At 35.9% G+C, this 22,742-nt stretch overlaps 3 protein-coding genes across 3 annotated transcripts in view; 1 reads left to right on the top strand and 2 right to left on the bottom strand.

Annotated features, from left to right (window-relative positions):
• mgat4b (alpha-1,3-mannosyl-glycoprotein 4-beta-N-acetylglucosaminyltransferase B) overlaps positions 1-5,927 on the bottom strand; it is a 160,672-nt gene extending 154,745 nt beyond the window's left edge. Inside the window, exon 1 of the mRNA XM_051104441.1 lies at positions 5,647-5,927. Coding sequence (XP_050960398.1) covers positions 5,647-5,743 — 97 coding nt within the window. The 5' untranslated portion in view covers positions 5,744-5,927. The remainder of the gene's footprint in view (positions 1-5,646) is intronic.
• Positions 5,928-13,313: 7,386 nt separating this feature from the next.
• Positions 13,314-18,250, top strand: sqstm1 (sequestosome 1). The gene is made up of 8 exons (XM_051104417.1): positions 13,314-13,605; positions 14,020-14,115; positions 16,282-16,643; positions 16,749-16,908; positions 17,098-17,178; positions 17,288-17,466; positions 17,578-17,782; positions 17,878-18,250. The coding sequence occupies exons 1-8, from the start codon at positions 13,437-13,439 to the stop codon at positions 18,033-18,035; spliced, it is 1,410 nt and encodes a 469-aa protein (XP_050960374.1). The 5' UTR covers positions 13,314-13,436; the 3' UTR covers positions 18,036-18,250.
• A 353-nt stretch (positions 18,251-18,603) lies between these two features.
• mrnip (MRN complex interacting protein) lies at positions 18,604-22,228 on the bottom strand. The gene is made up of 7 exons (XM_051104418.1): positions 22,043-22,228; positions 20,878-20,937; positions 20,660-20,766; positions 19,941-20,007; positions 19,710-19,843; positions 19,403-19,511; positions 18,604-19,293 (listed from the first exon to the last, which is right to left on the bottom strand). The coding sequence occupies exons 1-7, from the start codon at positions 22,100-22,102 to the stop codon at positions 18,604-18,606; spliced, it is 1,227 nt and encodes a 408-aa protein (XP_050960375.1). The 5' UTR covers positions 22,103-22,228.
• Positions 22,229-22,742: the final 514 nt, after the last annotated feature.

Here is a 22,742-nt window from a genome sequence, read left to right on the forward strand (position 1 = left end):
TTACAAATATAAACAAAAACAGTATCAATAAAAATAGTCTAAACAAAAGAATAGCTGTATTAAGTGCAAACAATAGTGCAGCCATAATCAAAGTAGGCTAGGCTACTCTCTCAATGTTCAAAGTGCAAATAGAGACCAATTTTTTTAAGCCTGATACAGAGCTATAGACAACTACACAACCTATTATAGGATACATACAAATAACAACATATATATGTTATGTAGCCTAATTTGCGCGCACTGTGGAACCGCTCTCTAAAAGCGCGTATTAAAATTGCTTTTGAAGGCGTGTGCGCGTTTTACTTTCGGTTTCGTTTTAAGGATCGTGCGAATTCTCAGCGGCGCTGCGCGTGCTTTCTACAATACGAGACATTAATTTAACAAACGAATTTGAAAGTGAGGGGGACACAAACGGGATTTTGAAAAGTGGATGTGGTCAAAAGTGGACAAGCTGAAAACGTTTTACACCCCTATTTACACCTGTACTTAGCATTGTCCACTTGTGATCAGATCGACGCATCAGAAAACGCATGTTAATACCAGGTGAAACAGGGCCTCTAATTCTTGCACAGTACCTCTCTCTGGTCAGTGTCAGTAATCTCAAATCCAAATCCAAAAAAAAAAAAAAAGCAGGTGTTCTCAAGTCCAAACTTATTTAATATAATCGCAACATTTTGCCGTCATATAATCGCACAGGCTGACATTGCGATTGCGATACGATTAATTGTGCAGCGCTACTGGGAACCTTCCTCTGAAAAAGAGCTTGCCGTTGTTGACGCTTCCATTTTTCCCCATCTGTCTTTGCGGGTGCCGCTCTGCTGCCGGCTGCCGGGTGTCGACCATTCGGTGATGGTAAATGATACCTCGTGCCAAACCCAGACCAATCACTGTTCCATTCACGCCCCCACCCCTTCCCTTCTGTTCTCTGTGTTGTGTGCCTTGTGTGTGATGAAGGTGCTACTGGCAAATGTAACGCAAGTAACTAGCTCGGGAAAACTGTAATAATATTACCATTTTCAGACGAGTAATGCCTTACACTACTAGTTACTGAAAAAGTAATATTATTACAGTAACGCGTTACTTTGTAACGCGTTACACCCAACACTGGATATAATCTGTATTTGTAGAAACACTGGCAGAGAAACTAGAGTTTCAGTAGCGACTAAAGCCTTGGACGAACTGGTAAATAATGCTAATTCTTGCAAGACCCACAATGTCTCTAGTTATCTTCCAGTTTTTTTTTCCCCCTCCAAAGACTAAATCAATACAAGGTTGCTCAGATTCCTTGCCTCATCTCTGCTGGGAGGATTCTGGGTAACTGGGGAGTATCACTGAGATATCGCATCAGCTTAAGCTGGAATGAAAAGCAACGTGATACCTGCTGGGCTTCACTACTCTAGTGAACAACCAGGGGAAAGAAAAGACACTAAACAAGAAGTAAATGGGAAGGATCAAGAGGTCAAGCTGGATCTTTATCTCTTTCAGGATGCAGATAATAAGAGCTTTCTCTCCATCTCTCTGGAAAAGCATTCACCTGAAGTGTACAGATCTCACTCTGTGTGCACTGCGGTCACTCTTACTGGTAGTCAACTCAGCCTCTTCCCAAATACTCCAGGCTTAAAAGGATAGTTCACCGAATAATGACATTTTTTTGTCACTTCATGTATTCCAAACACGTATGACTTTCTTTCCTCCACTGTTACTTACAGAATGTTCACAGCTCTCTTTATAATAAACAAATAAATGATGATTCTCATTTCTAACTACCCCTTTTTGTAAGGCTATAAATACTACTTGGAAAGTTCTGGCATGAGCTCACAAGATATCTACTACAAAGGCATGTAATTATAAAGGGTAAATTATGCCTATGTCAGAGTGTGTTGAACAGGCATGTCTGGACAGGTGCAAGATGTTTGTGTTTTAATTCTTCCAGCTCCAGCAATGCATCACCACACGACGGCTATCTGACAATAAGCTTACGACTCTTCCGTTACCAAATTACACATAAAACATGCCCTTAATGTTTAATATTTTTAAAATATTGGTTACGGATGTCTTAATATTCTGTCATGTGTTTGTGAGTGTGTGTGTGTGTGCGCACATTTTTTTTTAAAAGGCATAATATGAATGTTTTCACCACTAGAGGGTGCATATTTAAACAAACAAGGAAACAAAGGCGTAGTTTGATGATGCCGTGATTGAGTGTGGAATCAGCCGAAGCAATCTGTCGGGACTCGGACAGAAATCATGTCCATGGACGAGCTAATGAATTAAAAACTTATTAAGGTCACTGTAGTATGGGCTGAAAGTCGTGGAAGCGAAACGAGGACGCTGGAGCGATTGCTAATGAAGGACGAGTGCGATACACGGCTCTAAAGCCAAAGCTTTTATTATTCCACAGGCGACCACGTCCGCTTCTTACGGTCATGCGTATGGAAAAAGCAGCACTGTTTTATCATACTAGATACATTTGAGTGTGTTCGTCATCTGTCTAATAGAATACTAACATATTAAAGTGTCTTTGGGGTTTCCATGTTTTCTACAAAATAAAACATCACTTTTGATTTCTACAAAATAAAATAAGACATCATTGGCAGGCGACGCAATGAGACGGTCCGTTACACTAGTTAAAATTGCTTATTTCTCTGGATTTAAACATTCTTTTAAACATTTGTGATAATGTAAGTACACAAGTCAACAAAATATATAACACTATTCCAGTGGTTTCTGGGTATTTTAATAACAAAAATCTTACATATTGTGCCTTTAATGTTCAAACAAATGTTTCTAATGCCAATAAATATATTTTGGGGAAAAAAATAAGATATTGCATTTATACTATTATTTTCATTTATACTATGAAAACATGAAAACTATTTTCTTTTTGCATTACTACACAAGATTTTTCCTATTTAATAATGTAAAGCTGCTTTGACACAATCTATTGTTAAAAGCTCTATATAAGCAAAAGTGACTTGACTTGATTACTTAATGAAAATCATCCTGTGAAGACGCAATGCTGTTTTGTTACTAATCAGCATTAATTAAATCCCAAACAAATACCACAATATGTTTTTTTTTATTATTATGTACATTTTTTTATTTAGAGTAGCCCTGAAAGGGATCATGTGTAATTTTTAGGGCTGGCAAACGATTAATCATGATTAATCACATACAAAATAAAAAAGTTTGAGTAAATCTTACAACAACTGTTAAGAAATGTCAGTCATATTTCACCTTAGTATCAAAAAATTGTTTAACCTGCTATTGTTCCGCTGTACCATGTGTGGGACATTTAGTTAAATTTTACAGGAATGCTAAGGAGTTAAAAATATTAAATATATTTTCAAATTACTAAGGCTGTCAAACGATTAATCGTGATTAATCGCATACAAAATAAAAGTTTGCCTAATATATGTGTATGTGTATATGTGTACTGTGTGTAATTATTATGCATATATAGATACAAGCACATTCATGTATATATTTAAGAAATATGTACAAGTATATGTATTTATTATCATTTTTATAGAATTTATATTATATATATAAATAATCTGTAAAAAATGTGCCAAATCGGCTGTGCTGACCACTCCGCTGTGGTAATCCCTGATAAAAGAGAAAGAGAGATATTATATATCAATAAAAATATTTGGTACGTAACATATTCCTCTTAAATATATACATTAATTTGTGTGTATTTATATACACATAACAATTACACACAGTACACATACATATATTAGGCAAACTTTTATTTTGCATGCGATTAACCGCGATTAATCATTTGACAGCCTTAGTAATTTGAAAATATATTTAAATATATTTTTAACTCCTTAGCATTCCTGTAAAATGTAACTAAATGTCCCACACGTGGTACAGCGAACGATAGTAGGTTAAACTACTTTTCGATACTAAGGTGAAATATGACTGACATTTCTTTACAGTTCACCCAACGAATGTCAGAGAAGTTCACTTACTGTGGTGTGTCTACTGTAACTGAAAACCTTAGAGGTCACCATTTGTGATGAGTCCATTCAGACATAAAAAGACTCAGGAGTTGAATTGTTTAGGGTAGAAATAATGACAACATGATATGGACTACATCATCATACACAGATGCACGCACACGCACACACACACACACACACACACATCAGGGTGCTGAAGGTTCTTCTAGCAAGAAAAAAATAAAATAAAGAGTCCAAATCATTTCAAATGGGAAAAGTAGTGGAGAAATTCAGAAACTTTAAAAAACAGCTCATAGTCTCCACAATATGCTGTGATTACTGTACAAACTCATGTTCAGATGTGTGTTACAGCATATGCACCAAGCTTTGTGTGGGTTTCCTAACTATAACTAAAACTAAAACTAAAAAACACTCCACTTAACGTTAATTATTTTAATGTCAACAATTAAGGTTTGGGAATAGAATGAGATGTTTGGTGTCTACAGATGAGATGAGCAAAAGCAGATATTCAAGTGCTTAAGCGGAAAAAAAAAATCAGGAGGGTTCAGTTACAGTACATTCATCAGTCGATTAAGAGGCAGGACAAATGCAAACGAAAGGTTTGTGTCAAAAACAACAACAGAACTTTTTGCTGCATTGCACTTAAAGCAAAAGCAATTAGCCAGAGTACATCTGCTTTGATTTGTTCAACTACTCCTAAAGAGTCAGACAGGACAGAAAGAGAAAAGACGAAAAGATGTGTTGGAGAGGGAAACAAAAAACAACAAACAAACAAAAAGAAATCAGTCGATTTTGACACCTGCTCTCATAGTGCCTGCCACCATGTATTAAAAAAGGTAAGTGTAATTTATAAATGGATTGAAAGCAAATGTGGGCATATACAGAGCTTGATATAAATAAGATTTGAAACTGGAAGCATGCTGAAAAGGCCAACTGAGCAATTTTAGGTAATGCACCACACAAACATCTTACCCATTTATCATAGTTAACAAATGTCACATACTTTCTGTAAGTTCTGTAAGCCTTCTATGGAAGGTTATGAGATATCAATCATCATGATGTAAACAGGAAGAACCCATCACATCCAAGCAAGAAAACAAATGTCAAGATTCAAATGTATCTGTCCTTCTTCATTAAATCAACCACACTCAAACACGTTCACCATCAGAAGATTGTTACAAGCATGCTTAGAATCAAAGGAACCTCTCAGGAAGTGCTAATGGCGTTCAAAACATTTGCTAGAAAAAATGATCAGATAAGGGGTTTAGGTTCCTTCTTTGGAAAGTGCATATGTAAAAACCGTCAAACCCAAAAGAAAGCAGCATCTATGCAAAAAACAGTTATTTGGCTAGACCGGCTTCTAAATGTACCTGTAAATAACGAAATAGAACGTAAGCTAATATATACTGTTGCCTTTGCATTTCAGTAAACATCAACAGGCCTCTTTGATAGTTTGAGGAGCAGTTGAAGACAGAAGGTGCACAAACACACACAAGCCAAGCAGCAGCAGCAGCGTTGCATTGAACAGCTGTTCAGTGTTCCGCAGCTCTAACGCTTCAGTGCCGCATTTGAATGCATGACAGAATGCAAGAGAAGCATTTCATTTCCACGGACGATGCGTTCGGACAGAGAGCGAAACCGTAAACACGCGCCTCCAGCCTGCAGTGTCTCTTACCTTTGGAATTGCTGAATGCGGTGTACCAGGATAACGATATAAGCCCACATAACCCGAATAGTAAGACTGTTAGGAAGGTGCCATTTCTGAGCCTCATCTCCGGGTCCGCGCCGGTATCATGTCCGAACCGAACCTTGTGCTCGAGCGCGTCTGGCGTGCGCTGCAGCGGTGTCTGCGTGCGTGCGTGCGTGCGTGCGTTAATGACAGCGCGCACACATGAGAGATGAGAGGGAGGGCGAGAATGCGAGAGACTGTGTACAAGCAGATGCCGTTTATACAGGAGGGTGTGTGTGTGAGAGGGAGAGAGAGAGGGAGAAAGAGCGTGTGTGTTTGGTGCACGGTGTTGCGTTGGACGGGCTCGTGTATGCGGTGCAGCTGCTCCTCCGTGCGGTCAAAAAAGAAACACACTCTCTCTTATTTCAAAAGTCAGTTTATTTTGTACGCTGTACACTTTTGAATAATATCTTATTAAGCATACAGGCTATTGTTTGAAGTCCTGGTGTAGCTTCAGGTTTTCACGCTAAATTTACATGAATTTAGTGTGAGAAAAAAATCTTATTATTAATATTATTTACCTCTTGTGTGTAAAGTTACATCTTTATATCTTTATTCTAAAACAGCAGTAACATACACTACCAGTCAAAAGTTTTTAAACAGTAAGATTTTTAATGTTTTTTCTTGTCGCCTGCATTTATTCGTTTAAAAGAATAGCAAAAAATTACAGTTTTTAAATATTTTTACTATTTAAAATAACTGTTTTCTATTTGAATATATTCTAAAATGTTATTTATTCCTGTGATTTCAAAGCTAAATTTTTAGCATCATTACTCCAGTCACATGATCCTTCAGAAATCATTCGAATATTCTGATTTGATGGGCAAAAAAATAGAAATCTTTTGTAATATATATATATAAATCTTTTGTAACATTATAAATGTCTTTATCATCACTTTTGATCAGTTTAAAGCATCCTTGCTAAATAAAAATATTAATTTCTATAATTTCTTTTCCCCAAAAATGATACTGACTCCAAGCTTTTGAATGGTAAAGTGCATAATGTTACAAAAGCTTTTTATTTCAGATAAATGCTGATCTTTGGATCTTTCTATTCATCAAAGAATCCTGAAAAAATGGTCAGCTATTTTAAACATTGATAATAATAAAAATGTTTATTGAACAGAAAAAACATATTAGAATGATTTCTGAAGGATCATGTGACACTGAAGACTGGGGTAATGATGTTGAAAATTTAGCTTTATACACAGGAATAAATGACATCTCAAAATATATTCAAATAGCAAGCAGTTATTTTAAATAGTAAAAATATGTCACATTATTACTGCTTTTCCAGTACTTTGAATCAAATAAATGCAGGCTTTGTGAGCAGAAGAGACTTCTTTAAAAAAAACTTTTACTGTTCAAAAACTTTTGACTGGTAGTGTATAAAATATCTAAAGCTCATATAATGCACAACTTTTATCAGAATTACAGGGCACCTATTATGCTCCTGTCTACAAAATGCAGTATTGGTCTTGAGTGTCCGAAGAATGTGTCTGTGAAGTTTCAGCTCAAAATACCACATAGATCACCTGAAAAATGTCATTTTTGGGGCGTGTCTAAAAAAAAGAGCCGTTTTGGTGTGTATCACTTTAAATGCAAATGAGCTGCATATTCCCATCCTGTCTTCAGAAGAAGGTGTGGACTATATATCTCTGCTTATCATACAGCAATAAGCAGTCTGTAGAAGCAACACTGCTTCTACTGATCAATGGACTTAGCATACGCACACAAATATGGTTAAACGTTAGCTAACCACTATAACGACATTACATTCACAAAGCAGTCTGGAGTGAAATGATTTGCAGAGACATAAATGTATTTAGGTCAATTTTGAGGCGCATTACCTATAAAAACAAAAGTAATCTACTGTGTCCTCAGTGGCTCAGATGTTAGAAGAAATCTTACATCTAAACTCAGAACACTGGGATTGCTTACGAGACACTGTTGACGTTACAGTTGCTCGAGCGTGGAGAAAATGACGAACAGCATACAACCAAACTCAACTCTCTGAGGGTGGAAACTACTTTAATGCAGGACTGTCAGTCATCGACCGTGGGCGGGGCCTAAACAATGTGACATCACAGAATCAAAACTGCATGCCTAATGAGAAAAAAATAAGAAGTGGGTGGATTTTTATCATTGTAGGGTGGTTGTGTTCACACACTGCCAACACACATTTATGTCTAAACACCATGTAAAAGTTGATTTTGCATAATAGGTGCCCTGTAATGTAAGTTATTTTATTAGATGTTTGGCTTATCACACTGCCCCCATTCATTTGTGCTTCAACCTAAATTTCTAAATAAATAAGTAGTCTTTTAATTCATCATTGTGCCACAAATGCTGATGATTGAGCTTAGCTTGTAATGAACCCAGAATTTCTTTTCTATACAAATGGACAAAAACATATTACTATTACAAATATACAAATATATTTAATTAACATTATATATTACTATATTTAAATACTTATATTTCCTCGTTGCCATTTTTAATATCTTTTCAATATATTATTTATATTCTCCTAAATAAATGTTACAAAATAAAATACATACCAACACTTTCCCTCTACTATAGGCGATGCATAAATGTAACACACACACACACACACATATATATATATATATATATATATATATAGTAAATATTAAGAGAAATAATAACTCTGTTTAAGATGGACAGACAATTTTCTAAAAATTCATATGACACTCTTGACGTCTGTTCTTTAACTGATTAGTCCATGTTTTATCCACATATACTTCTTAAAGAGAAGGGAGTGATTGACAGATGTGAATATATTTATTATAGGATCAGTTAATGTTCAGTTATGCTGCACTCATGCCTGTAGATAACTAATCACATCTGTGTGATATTTCAGCCAGTGATTGTTTCATTTAAGGCTCTGGAGATAAATCAGGCCTCTGATTGCCCAGTTTCATCTTTTCTAAGGCTTGGCTGTTGAAGTTCTGCCAAACAGTTAATGTTTGAATTGCCAACTTAATTTAGCAGAGTGTTGTGCTAATATGCACCGTGCATATTAACAAAGAAAAAATAGTTTCTGTCACAGGTGCACCTACACAGGCTAATTATTAGTTGTCTCATTTTTTGTACATCAAACTGCTGATAGTTAGACTTGTGAAACCCTCTGAAGAGCCTTTAGGCATCTTCTAAAATGTCTGTGCCTAGAGAAACCTACAAAATGGTCCCAAATATTCTTGCAGGAACTCAAGACTGTCAACTCTTGCAGTAACCACATCAACAAGAATGTTTTGCGGCACATGAAATATTGACAGTGAATATTGACAAAAGCACATTTGAGGCCCAATCAAAAAGTGTCATCGAGAGGATCTCCAGAGCCTTAATGTGGCAGCAATCTGATGAAACAATACGGTGCCTGAGGAATACAAAGTTCTGGGATGAAACTCTAGATATCGCAATCCCTAAAGGCCTAACTCAATCTGACATAATGCCATCATTATCACATGGCACAGCTAATTGGTTCTCTCCTGTATCATAGCCAATGAGCTCACTGCTCAACATTCAAATATATGACTAATGCTTGCTATAGCAGTTTTGCAGCATGCTTCAGAAACCCTCCACCTTCCCCAGCTCCACCTGTATAGATCTGCTACAAGGTGATTCATGTATGCAGTGGAGGTTATTCATATATGCTATATGTGAAGCAGCAGTATTTCTTACATGCTCACAGCAGCATGTTGTGGATGTACTGGCAGTAGCACATCTCGGTACTTCCTCTGCAGCAGTAGCAGTGTATCAGATCTATTCCACCAAGACCAAATACATTTACAGTGTCATGTACATTACCATGCCAATCCCTCTGAGAGTTGAATATATTTACTTTTACATTTATATTTACATTTACAATTAATCATTTAGTAAATGCTTTTATCCAAAGTGGGTGAGGTCAAGAAACATTTTTATTATTATTATTGTCAATATTTAAAACAGTTGAGTACATTTTTTCAGGATTCTTTGACGAATAGAAAGATCCAAATATCAGCATGTATCTGAAATAAAAAGCTTTTGTAACATTATACACTACACCATTCAAAAGTTTGGAGTCAGTATAATGTTTTTTTTTTGGTAACATTACATTTATAATGTTACAAAGATTGCTATTTCAGAAAATTTCTTCTGAACTTTTTATTCATCAAAAAAAAAAAAAAAAAAAAAAAAAAGACAAAAAAATAATAATAATAAATAATAATAAATGTTTTTGAGCACCAAATCAGAATATTAGAATAATTTCTGAAGGATCATGTGACTGGAGTAATGGTGCTAAAAAAATCCAGCTTTGAAATCACAGGAACAAATTACATTTGACATATATTCAAATAGAAAACAGTTATTTTAAAACTTATATTAAGTAAATATTTTATTTATTTTAAAATATTTCGAAATGTTACTGTTTTTTCTGTACTTTGTATCAAATAAATACAGACTTGGTCAGCAGAAGAGACTTCTTTAAAAAACATTAAAAATCTTACTGTAAAAAACTTGAGTGGTAGTGTATAAAATATCTAAAGCTCAAAAAATGCACAACTTTTCGAAGAATTACAGGGCACATATTTTTACAAATGCAGTATTGGTCTTGGATGTGTCTGTGAAGCATTAAGAACATTAAAGTAGTGTGTGTGTGTATATATATATATACTGTAGCCTAACTTACCATTAACATATCACAGCTAAAACTACTGTGATTTACAAGTTACATTGACTTTAAACTGAGTATGTTTATTTTAAATTCTCTAAGCAACTTAGCCTAACAGCCTAGTTTAAATTTTAAACTCTCCAAACAAAATACATGTATTTAACATGTAATGTTGGTTTATTTTCTTTGGCGCCAGTTGCGCCATCTAGCCACTATTGTGAGTCCTAACAGCAGATAGCGTTTGATTATTGGTGTCATATGACAGCCGATAATGTAGGGTAGCGGGGTACAGTTGGTACACTGTTTGTTTTTTCCGTCACCACACCAAAATTAGGGACTGAAAATAAGTGATTTTTTTATAAGACACTTCCTTAACTTGTCTACTAAAATACTGATAATCGTTCAAATTCATAACTAGGTCATACTTGACACAATTAGCTCATTTGCTCACAATCAGCTGTACACCGCTGACCACCACGAACATTTTCTAGATTTTACGATGACACAAAGTCATGCAACATGTCAGTTTTTGAGAGTACAGATTAAGGTTTACGAAAATGTAAGTGAACTTTAAAAGTCATGTAAGAACGAGACGCTATTCAGTGTGGAAGGGACGTGGTGAAGTGAAAAAAATTACCTTAGAAAAAAAAAAAAAACTTTCGCCAATATTTTCGGAATGGAGAAGAGCATGTAATTGAAATTTCCCATGATCGAAGAGGCTGCAAATACGCATGTGCGAAGCAAATATCACAGATCAGACTTGTTGCGCACGTAAGTTATTTAAGGTGTTTCAAATGTATCCCTATAACAACTGTACCCAGTCAACCCTACTGTAGGTCAAACTGCTGTAACCCTGTTAAAACACACTTATCTATTAAAAAGAAAAAAAAATCTGACACAAGGCTTGTCTACATGTACAATTATGAGACCGTACAGTTTAAAGTGTTTAATATTTCATATAGTTCACCAATTAAACTTAAACTGTCACTGACATGCATTTGTGCTTACAGTTGAAAGTTATAAGAGAACATCTAAGAGTGTCTCTAAATGATAGGGTCTGGATATTAAACTGTTAAAAGTTCTGAACTGTTTGTTTGGGGAATATGAGCTCATTATCAGTGTTTTTCAATGTGGTTATGTCGCTTGTAAACAAAGGAAATCATATGACGCGCATGAGTCAGAGTCAGGTGACAGAGCCACGCCCCGCGCCTCCAGAGTGACAGCATTCTTTCCGATCTCAGACTCTTCAGGAGGCTTCTAGAATAAAGAGTCACTGTGTAGAAAATGTTTTGAAAAATGTAGGTAAGGGAGGGGTCACGAAATAGTGACATCATATGTCTACACCAAAACTTTAGAAACTTGAAATGTCAAATGGAAAACAAAGTTAAATGCAGGCTGAAATGAAGTTTGCTTATATTGATTAATATTAATATATTCAAAGATAAAGCCCAAAGACAAATATATTTATTTATAAACATATTTATTTTTTAAAGAAATAATAATAATATTCTAAAATAAAATATCAATTAATATTTAATTATACAAGTGATTAACTGTGCAAAATATATTATTATTTGTATATGTATGTATGGGTGAAATATGGACAAACACAGTGATTAAACGTGTAACCTAACCTTATGGGTAGTTTGATTTAACATAACTATTGCTTAAAAATTATTACATTTGTTGCTTAAAATGAATAGGTTGGAAATGAATATTTCTTAATATGTTTAATAAATAATTTACTAAGTTGAATAAATAATAATTAAATAATAAACTTTCATTTTCCAAAACATTAACCAAACATTGAACAATAGTTAAATTGAATAAAACTACCCAGAAGGTTAGGTTAAACATTTAACCCAACCGCTGCGTTAAAACAACCCAATCACTGGTTTTGTCTAGATTTCATCCAGCGCTGGGTTGTTTTAACGCAGCATTTTTTGTAAGTGTAAGGGACAAAAGCTAAAAGGTGACTGTTAACTCTCATTCGTGATGACACAGTATATTTATATATTTTACAGTATTATATATATATATATATATATATATATATATATATATATTATATAATAATTGGTTATTACTATTATTATTAGTTGTAGTAGTAAAATAATTAAAAATAATAAAAATAAATTTAGAATTGTAAAATAATTAATGTTAATTAATACATGAATACATTTGTGAATTATTATTAATATCATATTCTTCATCCTATGTTTTTATACATGATTTTGAAATCGTGATGAATACCTAAAATTCTTAAACTTAAAGTTTGTTCAGCACATATAGGCCTAGTTTACTAAATGTGTTTTTTCAGGAAGCCATGTTAAATAGGTGTCTGCTAACTCTCATTCATGATGACACAGCACTTTATTTAGCTAGCACCTGTAGCAGAAATACAAAACCCTCCCACCCACAATATCACACTTATGTGGGTTAGTACAGCTTGTATAATGCACAGATGTAGCAAAACAAACATTCCATCAAAATAATACATGGATACATGTGGGGAGAAAAATACTTTTACGGTTGTTATAATTATATTGTTATATAGCAGAAGTGTGAGAGAGTTTGTGTGACATTCCCTGTCTCAAAATTAACAGGTTAGGTGACATTCACAATATAATTTCCCGTGTTTAATATTGTCATATGGGCCTTAAAGATAGTGTATTCTTTGGCAGTAATTCAGTGGGTGAGTTCAGAGGGAATTTCCCTCCATGTATTGCCATGTCATTGCTCAGATCGCTGTAGTCCGTCCATTCTGTTTTCAAATGTGACTCACATGATCTGAGACAACATGAACTCTGTTCCTGCAGTGACGGTGGACGTGGACATCCCCCTCGGCCAAGACGCACAGCGAATTTGCGCTCGCCTCAACTATTGGCTGATGCACTGCTGCTATTTGCATATGACGCTCAGGCTTATATACGGAACTGTGGGCTGAAGTAGGAAACGCATTCTCACGCACCCAGCGCTGAGTCCCGTGTTGAAGAAACCAAATTTCTACTGCGCAACACATCCAGAGGTTCGCTCTTAGACGCTATTTTGCGCTACAATGTCGATGACAGTGAAAGCTTACCTTATCGGTAAGGACGACTGCAACAAGGAGATCCGTCGCTTTGCCGTGGATCAGGATGTCTCAACAAGTTTTGAGTATTTGAAGAGAAAAGTGCTCGATGTTTTTGTAGGGCTCAGGACTGCGCCCTTTCAAATGTCCTATAAAGGTAAGTCAGTTTTTCCATTCTAAAATGTTTTTAACTGTCTGTTGCACCTGCACACAATAACTGTCGTTTCTCATTGCTAATACTACAAAATTAACAACCTGATGTTTAAACGAGATCTCGCGAAGTGGCATTAGACATACAACTTGGGCACATTTAGGAAAATAAACTTCTTTAAAATATAATAATGTTCACAAGACTGTTACTTTGAGCATTGATACACCTCATTACAAAGTTATGTGAGCACTATAGTGCTATCAAATGACCACGTCGTGAGATAAAAGTAATATCCAGTGTTTGTACAGAGGAAGGAAGGGAAGGACAACAGCAGAACCTATTTGCAATAAAATTAGCCAAAGGACAACAATAATAAACTGTAGAAATAACATTCTTTGTTTGCCTTAACTTTGTTTCTAGATGAGGATGGTGACATGATTGCATTCTCCTCTGACGATGAGCTAATGATGGGGTTGGCTCTTGTGAAGGATGACACCTTCCGTGTCTACATCAAGCGTAAGTAACATACAGATACAAACCACTTCTTATAAAGACCAAGGTTTTTGATTAATGTAACATAATATATCTATCACATAGATTTTTGTTATTTGCTCCAAATTAAAAAATAAGAATAACATAATTATTCATTATTTGCTTTTTTTTATATATCTGGCACTTACATCATTCCTTTCAAGATATGAGGCACTGGGCATGAGTTTAGCATGTGGCTTTTAGACAGACATTTTTGTCAAAAAACAAAAAATCAAATCAAATTAATATTTGATTAAAATAAAACAAAATAAAACCTTTTTACAGGAAGTAGTAACTGCTGCCCTCTACCAGAGACAGCAACAGAAAAGTCAAAAGCTCGTTACACCAAGGGTCAATGACATGGTTGTCATTTTTTCCCAGATGTTGAGTTAATACAATACTTTAATATATCTCTTTAATTATTTATTTTGTCTGACTAGGCAATGTAACAATGTAACTGTTTGGCGACTGTAAGAGAGTAATAAATAAGTTCTTTATGGAAAATTAAATCCAAATCACAATACACAAAGACATTTTGTGTAACACAAAAACCATAAACAAGATGTATCAGTACATTCTATGTAGTATAAATGTAACCTGGCTGTAACTACAATTGGTAATCGAAATACTGTATAAATATTTTCAGAAGTGGATGACACTAACAAGGACACAAAGATTACAACTCTTAAGGCACTTAGTACATTATTTCATAATCTTGAACATCCATTGACCCCATGATTATCCACCTTATTTTTCAATGCAGAAGTAAGCTGTTTTCTGGCAATCTGTTAGACTTCCGGTTCATAGGCCGCAGTAGGAAAATAACGATAAGAATATCGAAGTGCAGTAAATGATAAAACTGTTTGCACTACAAACCATTGTGTTCATAATTAAGATAATACATTCAATATAGTAAGACACACCACTTTGCAATATCAAGCAGCAAAACTAGCTGTTTTGTACAGATAAAAATAGCTGGAAGCTGATGAGACTGGAAACCAAACACATTACATTTACAAATAGCTCTGCCCGCTCTTATGGGAAAAAATAAGTTGAATAATGTAGCAGTCTGGGGCCATAGTTGAACTAATCAAGATGTTCAGTGTTTTTGCAATTATTCTTGACATTCTTTTATCAGTTCTTGAATGCATTCTTGGCATTCTAAGCCTAGAGAATACTATACATTCTGTATTCCCTGCTATCTGGCCTGGTAATAGTCACTTACATGTATAATAATCACTTTTGGTGGGGAAAAAAAGTGCATGATGATGGCAATAAATTCAAAGAATGTGAACAGACTCTTCCAAGGGGTTAAACCAAAAAAAAAAAAAAAAAAATCCTGAGCCTGAACTTTTTTCCAGAGTGGACACATACACAGGTTTATTTGGCAAACATGAAAAGAACATTATTTGAAAGTTATTTTCCTGTAACTAGTAATGTATCTGCTATTGCCATTAGCCCTTGACAGACTCAGATTACTAATTGCGGTGGGCTTTTTGAAACAGCAATACCAAGAAAGGTTACGCACTACAATATGGTGCACATGTATCAATTAGGATGCTTTTGATTTCAAGTTTTGCTGGTTAGCTTTGTTCTTTTGTAGGGTATAAGATGACCCACAATCTAAAATTTTAAATTTCTGAAATTTTGTTTAAAAGAAATAATGGTAAATTAAATACTTGGAAATGAATATAGTATCAAAACTAAAAACTAATTACATGGTTTTATTGAACAACACTTAAAATACATAATTTAATATGCATGTATATATATATATATATGAACATAACTGACTTAAGTACATTAGGCTATGTATTATAACAAATACCTGTAGAGGGCGCCAACGGCCTGGTGATGTTTTTTTGTTTTTGTTTTTTACACCCTGGTGATGTTTCACTTTACAGCATGATTCAGTGACGTTTAAATGATTGATGTTTAAATCCATTAAATTTTAATATTTGGGCACATGCAAACTCAAACTTCTTTTGAAATTGCGATGTACAATAAATTGCATAGAAACATGTTGATGTATATTCCTGTGTTGGCAAATGTTTATAAATGATTTATGTTACAAATCTAGTGCCGGAGAACTTTAAGCCCTGCAAGAGGCATTTGATGATACTTGACCCTCATATTTCTTTTCCTTTACAGAAAGAAAGGAGCACAAACATGATTCCTCACCTCATGGGGTTCCTGGGTGCTCATTCATCCCACCTCATGGAGGCCCCAACTTTAGCCCCCCAGGACCTAATCCTATGGGTCCACCTCCAATGGGTCCCCCAGGAGCACCTCATATGGGTCCTCACCCTCATCCTCACCACCCTCCTCCTCATCACCCTCCAATGCTGCACCCAGGGGTGACCTGTGATGGGTGCGACGGGCCGGTGGCTGGAACACGTTTCAAGTGCACCGTTTGCCCAGATTATGATTTGTGCTTCTCCTGCCAGGGCAAAGGCCTCCACAAGGAGCATGCTCTCCTGCCCATCTTTCACCCTATGGCCAACATGTTTGAGGTGAATACATGTTTTACTACTTTTGCATCTGTGTGTATTTTACCACATACAACGCATTTTGCTTTTCAAATGATTTACTGATGAAAGTAATTCTTTTGTGTGCAGTGGTTCCCTCGTGGGAAGTTTTGGCGTAAGATGAGACACTGCATGTGGGCAAATACCCAGGCTCAGGCTCAAGCTCAAGCTCAGGCCCAAAACCAGGCTCAACCAGGTCCATCTGGAGTCCAACAAAACCAGGATGCTTCTGAAAGCATGAAAGAGAATGGTGAGACTTAAAGTTGTGGTTACTGGTCAGTTTGTGAACACCTAAAAGATTAAGTAGTACCTTTGTTTGCAGCTATTGTACCATTTATAGACCACTTGGGGAAAGAAATCTGTTTTGGATGACATGTATGAAATCTAAGCTCAGAATTAATAATTAGTTTCCTGACAGAAACTGTATGATCATCCACAGGTGCAGCTGCCTCTTCTCAGGCTAATATGGAGTACCTGAAGAACATTGGAGAGGGAGTGGCAGCCATGTTGAGCCCCCTTGGTAAGTTCCCGTTTTGTGTTTATTACTGGTACTTTTTGACCTCTCTCAAAACATTTTTGGTCTGGCTGCTTCCTAACCCTTGAAAATAAAAACGCTTCTTCCTTTGCAGGCATAGACGTGGACATTGATGTTGAGCATGAGGGGAGACGGACCAAAGTTACACCAACTCCTCCTGCCTCCAGTGGGTCACCTAGTGCTCAGAGTGAGAGTGGCTCCATAGGGCTTCTCTCCAGAGGGTCTGGTCCAGGAAGTCAGGTTACTGAAGAGAGCATCAGTGAGGGAACAAAGGTAAATCAACATCCGAGCAGTTCTGAAATGTCCGATACTATACAGAATTGAGTTTTCAAAGCCAAAGTTCAGAAGTCTACATTCTGTTAATGCTCATTCGTTCTATCCTAGGGGCTAAAAGACCAAGGTAGTGATGAGGAATGGACTCATCTCAGCTCTAAAGAAGTGGACCCCTCTACAGGAGAGCTGCAGTCCCTCAGGCTGGAGCAGGATGGGACAGATGTTCCAGCCCCGCTGAGTACCGACTCCAGCAAAAGTGCCTCGCAGGGTCCCACTGGTCTGCGCGAGGCAGCTCTCTATCCACATCTTCCTCAAGGTATAGTGCGTCGTCATTGGTACAGCGTCCGTCTGCAAATTCCAGTACGCTTCGCATCAATTCAAGCAACCTAATTTGAATGTCCTCTCCCTTAGATGCAGACCCCAGGCTTGTGGAGTCTCTTTCTCAGATGCTCTCCATGGGCTTTACCGATGAGGGTGGATGGTTGACCAGACTGCTCCACACCAAGAATTTTGACATCGGATCTGCCTTGGATACAATCCAGTACTCCAAACCTGGCTCGCAGAAGTAGAACGAGCACAGGAATAAAGAAGACCAGGGCCATACCTAATGATGTTTGAAACTTCTGGCCTATTTTCTATTAACACAGTCTTTCCATATATTTTCAATTACAAATTCTTCACGTAATTATCAATATCAATCACTCAGGTGACTATAACATAGTTTAGTTTTTTATTGGGCTTTTATGCAAAATAGATATATTTGTTAACATTACACTTCATAAAGATGATTATCATCATATATTCTTATTACATATATAAGTAGAGGTCTACATTTGTGTGGTTTTTCTATTTGCATTTACATAACCAATAAGAAGAGCCTGTTGACAAAGCAGAAACCTGGGGATATTTTTATTGTTAGTTTGAATAAACAGATGGAATCAGATTAATGTTACTGTGGGTCTTCTAAAATTCCTGTCCTTTCTATCAACAATAAAATGCAAAAAAAAGTTTGGATTTTTTTTTGTTTAGGTGCGCAACACTGGAGAATGGTTTAACTACCAATGCATTTTTATATCTATTAAACAGGATATGGTAACATCATAAAACTTACATTTTTGAATAAATTGCAACTTTTGCTCAAAATGTATCATCAAAGTCTTCATCAGTAAAGAATAGAGAGTTTATGGACAGGCTTGAACATGCCGCCTTGGACAGTGAAGGCTGTTTACAGACCGCGTTTTCAAAACCATTTGTCTTTGAGCTGTGATTGTTGGTTGGACTGGAAACATTTCTATCCACACAACCACCAACAGACTTCTGCCTCTTTACAGCACCACTGTCTGTCTTTTCATTGGGTGGATATCTGCACTTTTCAGAATCCACACCAATGTTCATAAGTGCTTCTGTGAAATAAGGCACTGCTGTGTTATCACTGTAATTAGAGGAATCATGAGCGTCATAGTCATACTCTTCCTCATCCTGTTGATTAGGGACAACGGTGAGGAATTTATCCCATTTGGAGTCCTTATTCTCAATCTTAGATTCGCCAGACTTCCGAGAAGAAACAGAAGGACTTTTGGTGTGCATGGTAAGACCTTTGGTAAGTGTTGGTGGCTTATATGAAGAGTTAAACTGCTGACTATTTGCACTCGAGTTTTCCACTGTGTATGTGGAATTGGAGCAGGCTGTAGGGTAACAAACAGCCTGATAGGATGATGGAAGATTTATGCGAGTGCATGGCTCCACATCACCTGGCCTTCCACAGGAGGAATATTTGGAAGCAAATCCTTTATTCCATGATGAATTGAACCTGTCATGCTGCAGTGGCTGCAACAAATAAAAGAAGTCAATAGTGTTTTTTGAATGTGGCATTTTGCCGTATCTTACACATGAGTGTTTATACTGTTGCAGATGTGTTAACGTGTATGTGGCTTACCAGATACGGCTGTCTTTTGAACTCAGGACAACCAGTCAATGACTCCTCATCCTCACAGTTATCATAAGGGCCACCAAAAGACTTAAAAGTGGAGATTTTCTTTCTTTTCCTGTTAAGAAAAAATGATGTTACATTGGTATTTGTTCACATGAATAATAAAGATGTTTGTTACAAGAAAATCTTTACATGATTGTTTTGTGCCAAGATTCTGGTTTCTTTAGTAATAATTAAAACCTTTAATAGCACAGTATTTTGCCTTATTAACAGATTAAATGCTTTTAAGACAAGTATAAATGTTGTGTGGTACCTGGTTCCTTGGCTTTTGAATCTGTATCTTTCTGTATAAACATTCTCGTCTTCTTCCTCATCTTCTTGTCTATCTGGGCCCTCAGCGGTTTGATCAGTGTATTTACTCCAGCGGCTGACATGAGCCACTTCCTGCTACAAGCAGAGGATGCTTATAAGGCCAGTGCTGTTGATAATATATAAAAATATATTGATTCTTAAATGGTTTACTGATTGGACATTGGTGCTTTACCTCTGATTTATGATTCTGGACCAGACTTTCATTAACATCTTCGCTCCCATAGTTTTCATCTGGTTCCCTTTAAAACATTGTATTAGTCAAAGAGTCAATGACATGATGCTCACATTTTGCAACGTATTAATTTATTCAAACTGCATCGTAAAAAATGTAATTTACACATGCTGGAATGATGAGCTATGATGAGCTTGTTTTGAATTTTTATATTAAAATTCATTTTTATATTTTTGGGGTGACAAATAAAAAAAATGTCAGGGTGATAAAACTGTGCTGATATAAAATTATTATATTCTTGAAAAAAAAAAAAAAAAGTTGTGCAAGTTGCTTAAAAATAAAAATAACCATTAAGCAAGGGATGCCCAAACTCGGTCCTGGATCCACCTTGCCTCAGCACACCTGCCGGGAAGTTTCTTGGGGTTAGAGCTAAACTCTGCAGGACACCGGCCCTCCAGGACGAAGTTTGGACACCCCTGCATTAAGCTATGTACACTCATATATACATTCAAGGTGTAAGAAGAATGTTTAGCCTGAAAAATACAGTAGTCAACATTTGAAACTGGAACAAAATTTTCATCAAAGTTGTATTAAGACAAGAATGGGTACTGTTTTGGTTTTAGGACAACTCTGATGAAAGATTTTGATCCACTTCAAATGTTGACTAGTGTATATTTAAATCTTTATAGCAGCTGTGCTGCTCCTGAAGGTTTGCTCACCCCTGTGACAACAGCTGTTCACTGTTCACCTCCAGCATCTGTCCACGCAGAGCATTCAGCTTCTGAACGTGTCGTCTGCAGTCAGCTGCGGTGCCTCGACCAAACTCCTGCAAAAAAAAACAAAACAAGACAAAACAAAAAAAATATGAAAACCTTACAATACAGCTGTGATTTACCAGACAGGTGTCACAACAAATTTTGTTTGTATTCAGTTTTACCTTAATCAGTGACTGCTTCTCGCCACACACTTTACATGTCCATTTCTTACTCTTTTTCACCTAGAGAAGAAAAAGAATCGATTCATCTCTGATTCACAAGCTTTTCATTACAAAATCGATATTCATTTGGATATTAGGTGCAGGTACGCATCAATTTTTTACAAGTTTAGTGGGATAATTAGATGGATGGAGCACTACAAATAATATTTATTTAAAACAGCAAAGGCCAGAAGATCTTAGTTCATCAAAATAAAGATGACTTAATATAAATTAATTGATTTTGTTAATTCAAACCTAATATTTACAGTCGAAGTAAAAAGTATTACAAATATTACAGAAGGTTCAAATGCTCACTAATGCTCTAGAAGGAAAAACGATGCATTAAGAGCCACGGGGTGAAAACCTTTAAACAGAATGAAGAAGTGTACATTTTTCTTATTTAGCCCAAATAACATATTATTTTCATTTAGTACTGCCCTTCAGAAGTTACAGATGACACTTACATGTTTCCCAGAAGACAAAATAAGTTAAATTTACCCTGATCTTTAAATTCAAAAAGTTTTTACTCCCCAGCTCTTAATGCATTGTTTTTCCTTCTGGAGCATCAGTGAGCATTTGTAGTAGTTGCATATGATACCCTCAGTTGTCCTCAGTGTAAAAATCAAAATCATACAGTAATTGTTGGAAAGGGTTCAAATACACAAAAATGCTGAATTTGTGGGAGCTGAAAGATTTTTCTGAAAAACAGCGGGTAGTTTAACTGTTCAGGACAAACAAGGAACTTATGAACAACTATCACTAAACAACAACAACAAAACGCTGTGGATCATTCAGGTAACAACACAGTCTTAAGAATCAGATGTATGTAAACTTTTGAACGGGGTCATTTTTTATAAATTCAACTATTATTTCCTCTTGTAAACGTCTTTTATGTGAATATCTTATTCAGGTCACTACTAAAAAAACAATGACATGCATTCTTATTTTGGTAAAATAATTAACATTTTGCAGACAACCTTAATCTTAATAAGAGTCAGTGCATTGCGAAGTCAATGTCAAAGTCTGTGTTTATGTCAATCGTTCGTAATTTAGCATCTACAACATGTGAAAATCAGAAAAAAAACGGTTTAATTCTGAACTAAAAGGGACATGAGGAAAAAGTTACCTGTTGCACTTGAAATGTTTGACAGGAAAAACATCTCAGTACATGAAATTCTTGAACCATGTTGGGCAGATTTTACAGTCCGTAGAATAAAAAAGTAAATAATTTCACTCATGTGAAGACAGATCTCTTATTTGCGTTTCCCGCTGCCGCGCACCGACTTCTCATTCTTCTTCTTCTTCTAACGGTGTTTAGGTGCAACTTCTGGTGCACTACCGCCACCAACCAGACTGGAGTGTGGAGCACTAATAGGTAGTGGGTTCTTTTAATAAATTTTAGAATTGCACTACATGCTTTATATTGTTCAGTTTCAATCTTTTTTTTCCCATATATATATATATATATATATATATATATATATTTTTTTTTTTTTAATCTTCTTGTTCTACTTCTCGCAAATACGCACACCGCCCTCTAGAGGTGCTATGAACTCAATGACAACGAGCATAGTACAGGCCTTCCCATGTGGAAAATAATAAAAACATCTTTTACTAAGGGATTTAGCAAATTTGAGATGTTTCACTTGGCTTCTTTTGCATTTTACATCACCCACCAGTGGTTTCACTATTTTAATTAGCTTTTTGCTTAAATATGGGTCTTTAAAATAGTGAGGGCAACTTAATATCTCTTCACACCCGTTTTCAAAATTTGACTACTTAACTAGCTTGCAATACAAAATGTGCACAATACACAATTGCTCACT

Source organism: Labeo rohita, unplaced genomic scaffold (assembly GCF_022985175.1).
Source record: "Labeo rohita strain BAU-BD-2019 unplaced genomic scaffold, IGBB_LRoh.1.0 scaffold_72, whole genome shotgun sequence".
NCBI classification, from domain to species: domain Eukaryota; kingdom Metazoa; phylum Chordata; class Actinopteri; order Cypriniformes; family Cyprinidae; genus Labeo; species Labeo rohita.

Coding starts and splice junctions, on each gene's coding strand:
- sqstm1 (XM_051104417.1), top strand. CDS start 13,437: ATGTCGATGACAGTGAAAGCTTACCTTATCGGTAAGGACGACTGCAAC. Junction 16,644..16,748: donor CTATGGCCAACATGTTTGAG/GTGAATACATGT, acceptor TTTTGTGTGCAG/TGGTTCCCTCGTGGGAAGTT. Junction 17,467..17,577: donor GCATCAGTGAGGGAACAAAG/GTAAATCAACAT, acceptor GTTCTATCCTAG/GGGCTAAAAGACCAAGGTAG.
- mrnip (XM_051104418.1), bottom strand. CDS start 22,102: ATGGTTCAAGAATTTCATGTACTGAGATGTTTTTCCTGTCAAACATTT. Junction 20,008..20,659: donor GAACAGCTGTTGTCACAGGG/GTGAGCAAACCT, acceptor AATGTTTTAAAG/GGAACCAGATGAAAACTATG. Junction 19,294..19,402: donor TCAAAAGACAGCCGTATCTG/GTAAGCCACATA, acceptor TATTTGTTGCAG/CCACTGCAGCATGACAGGTT.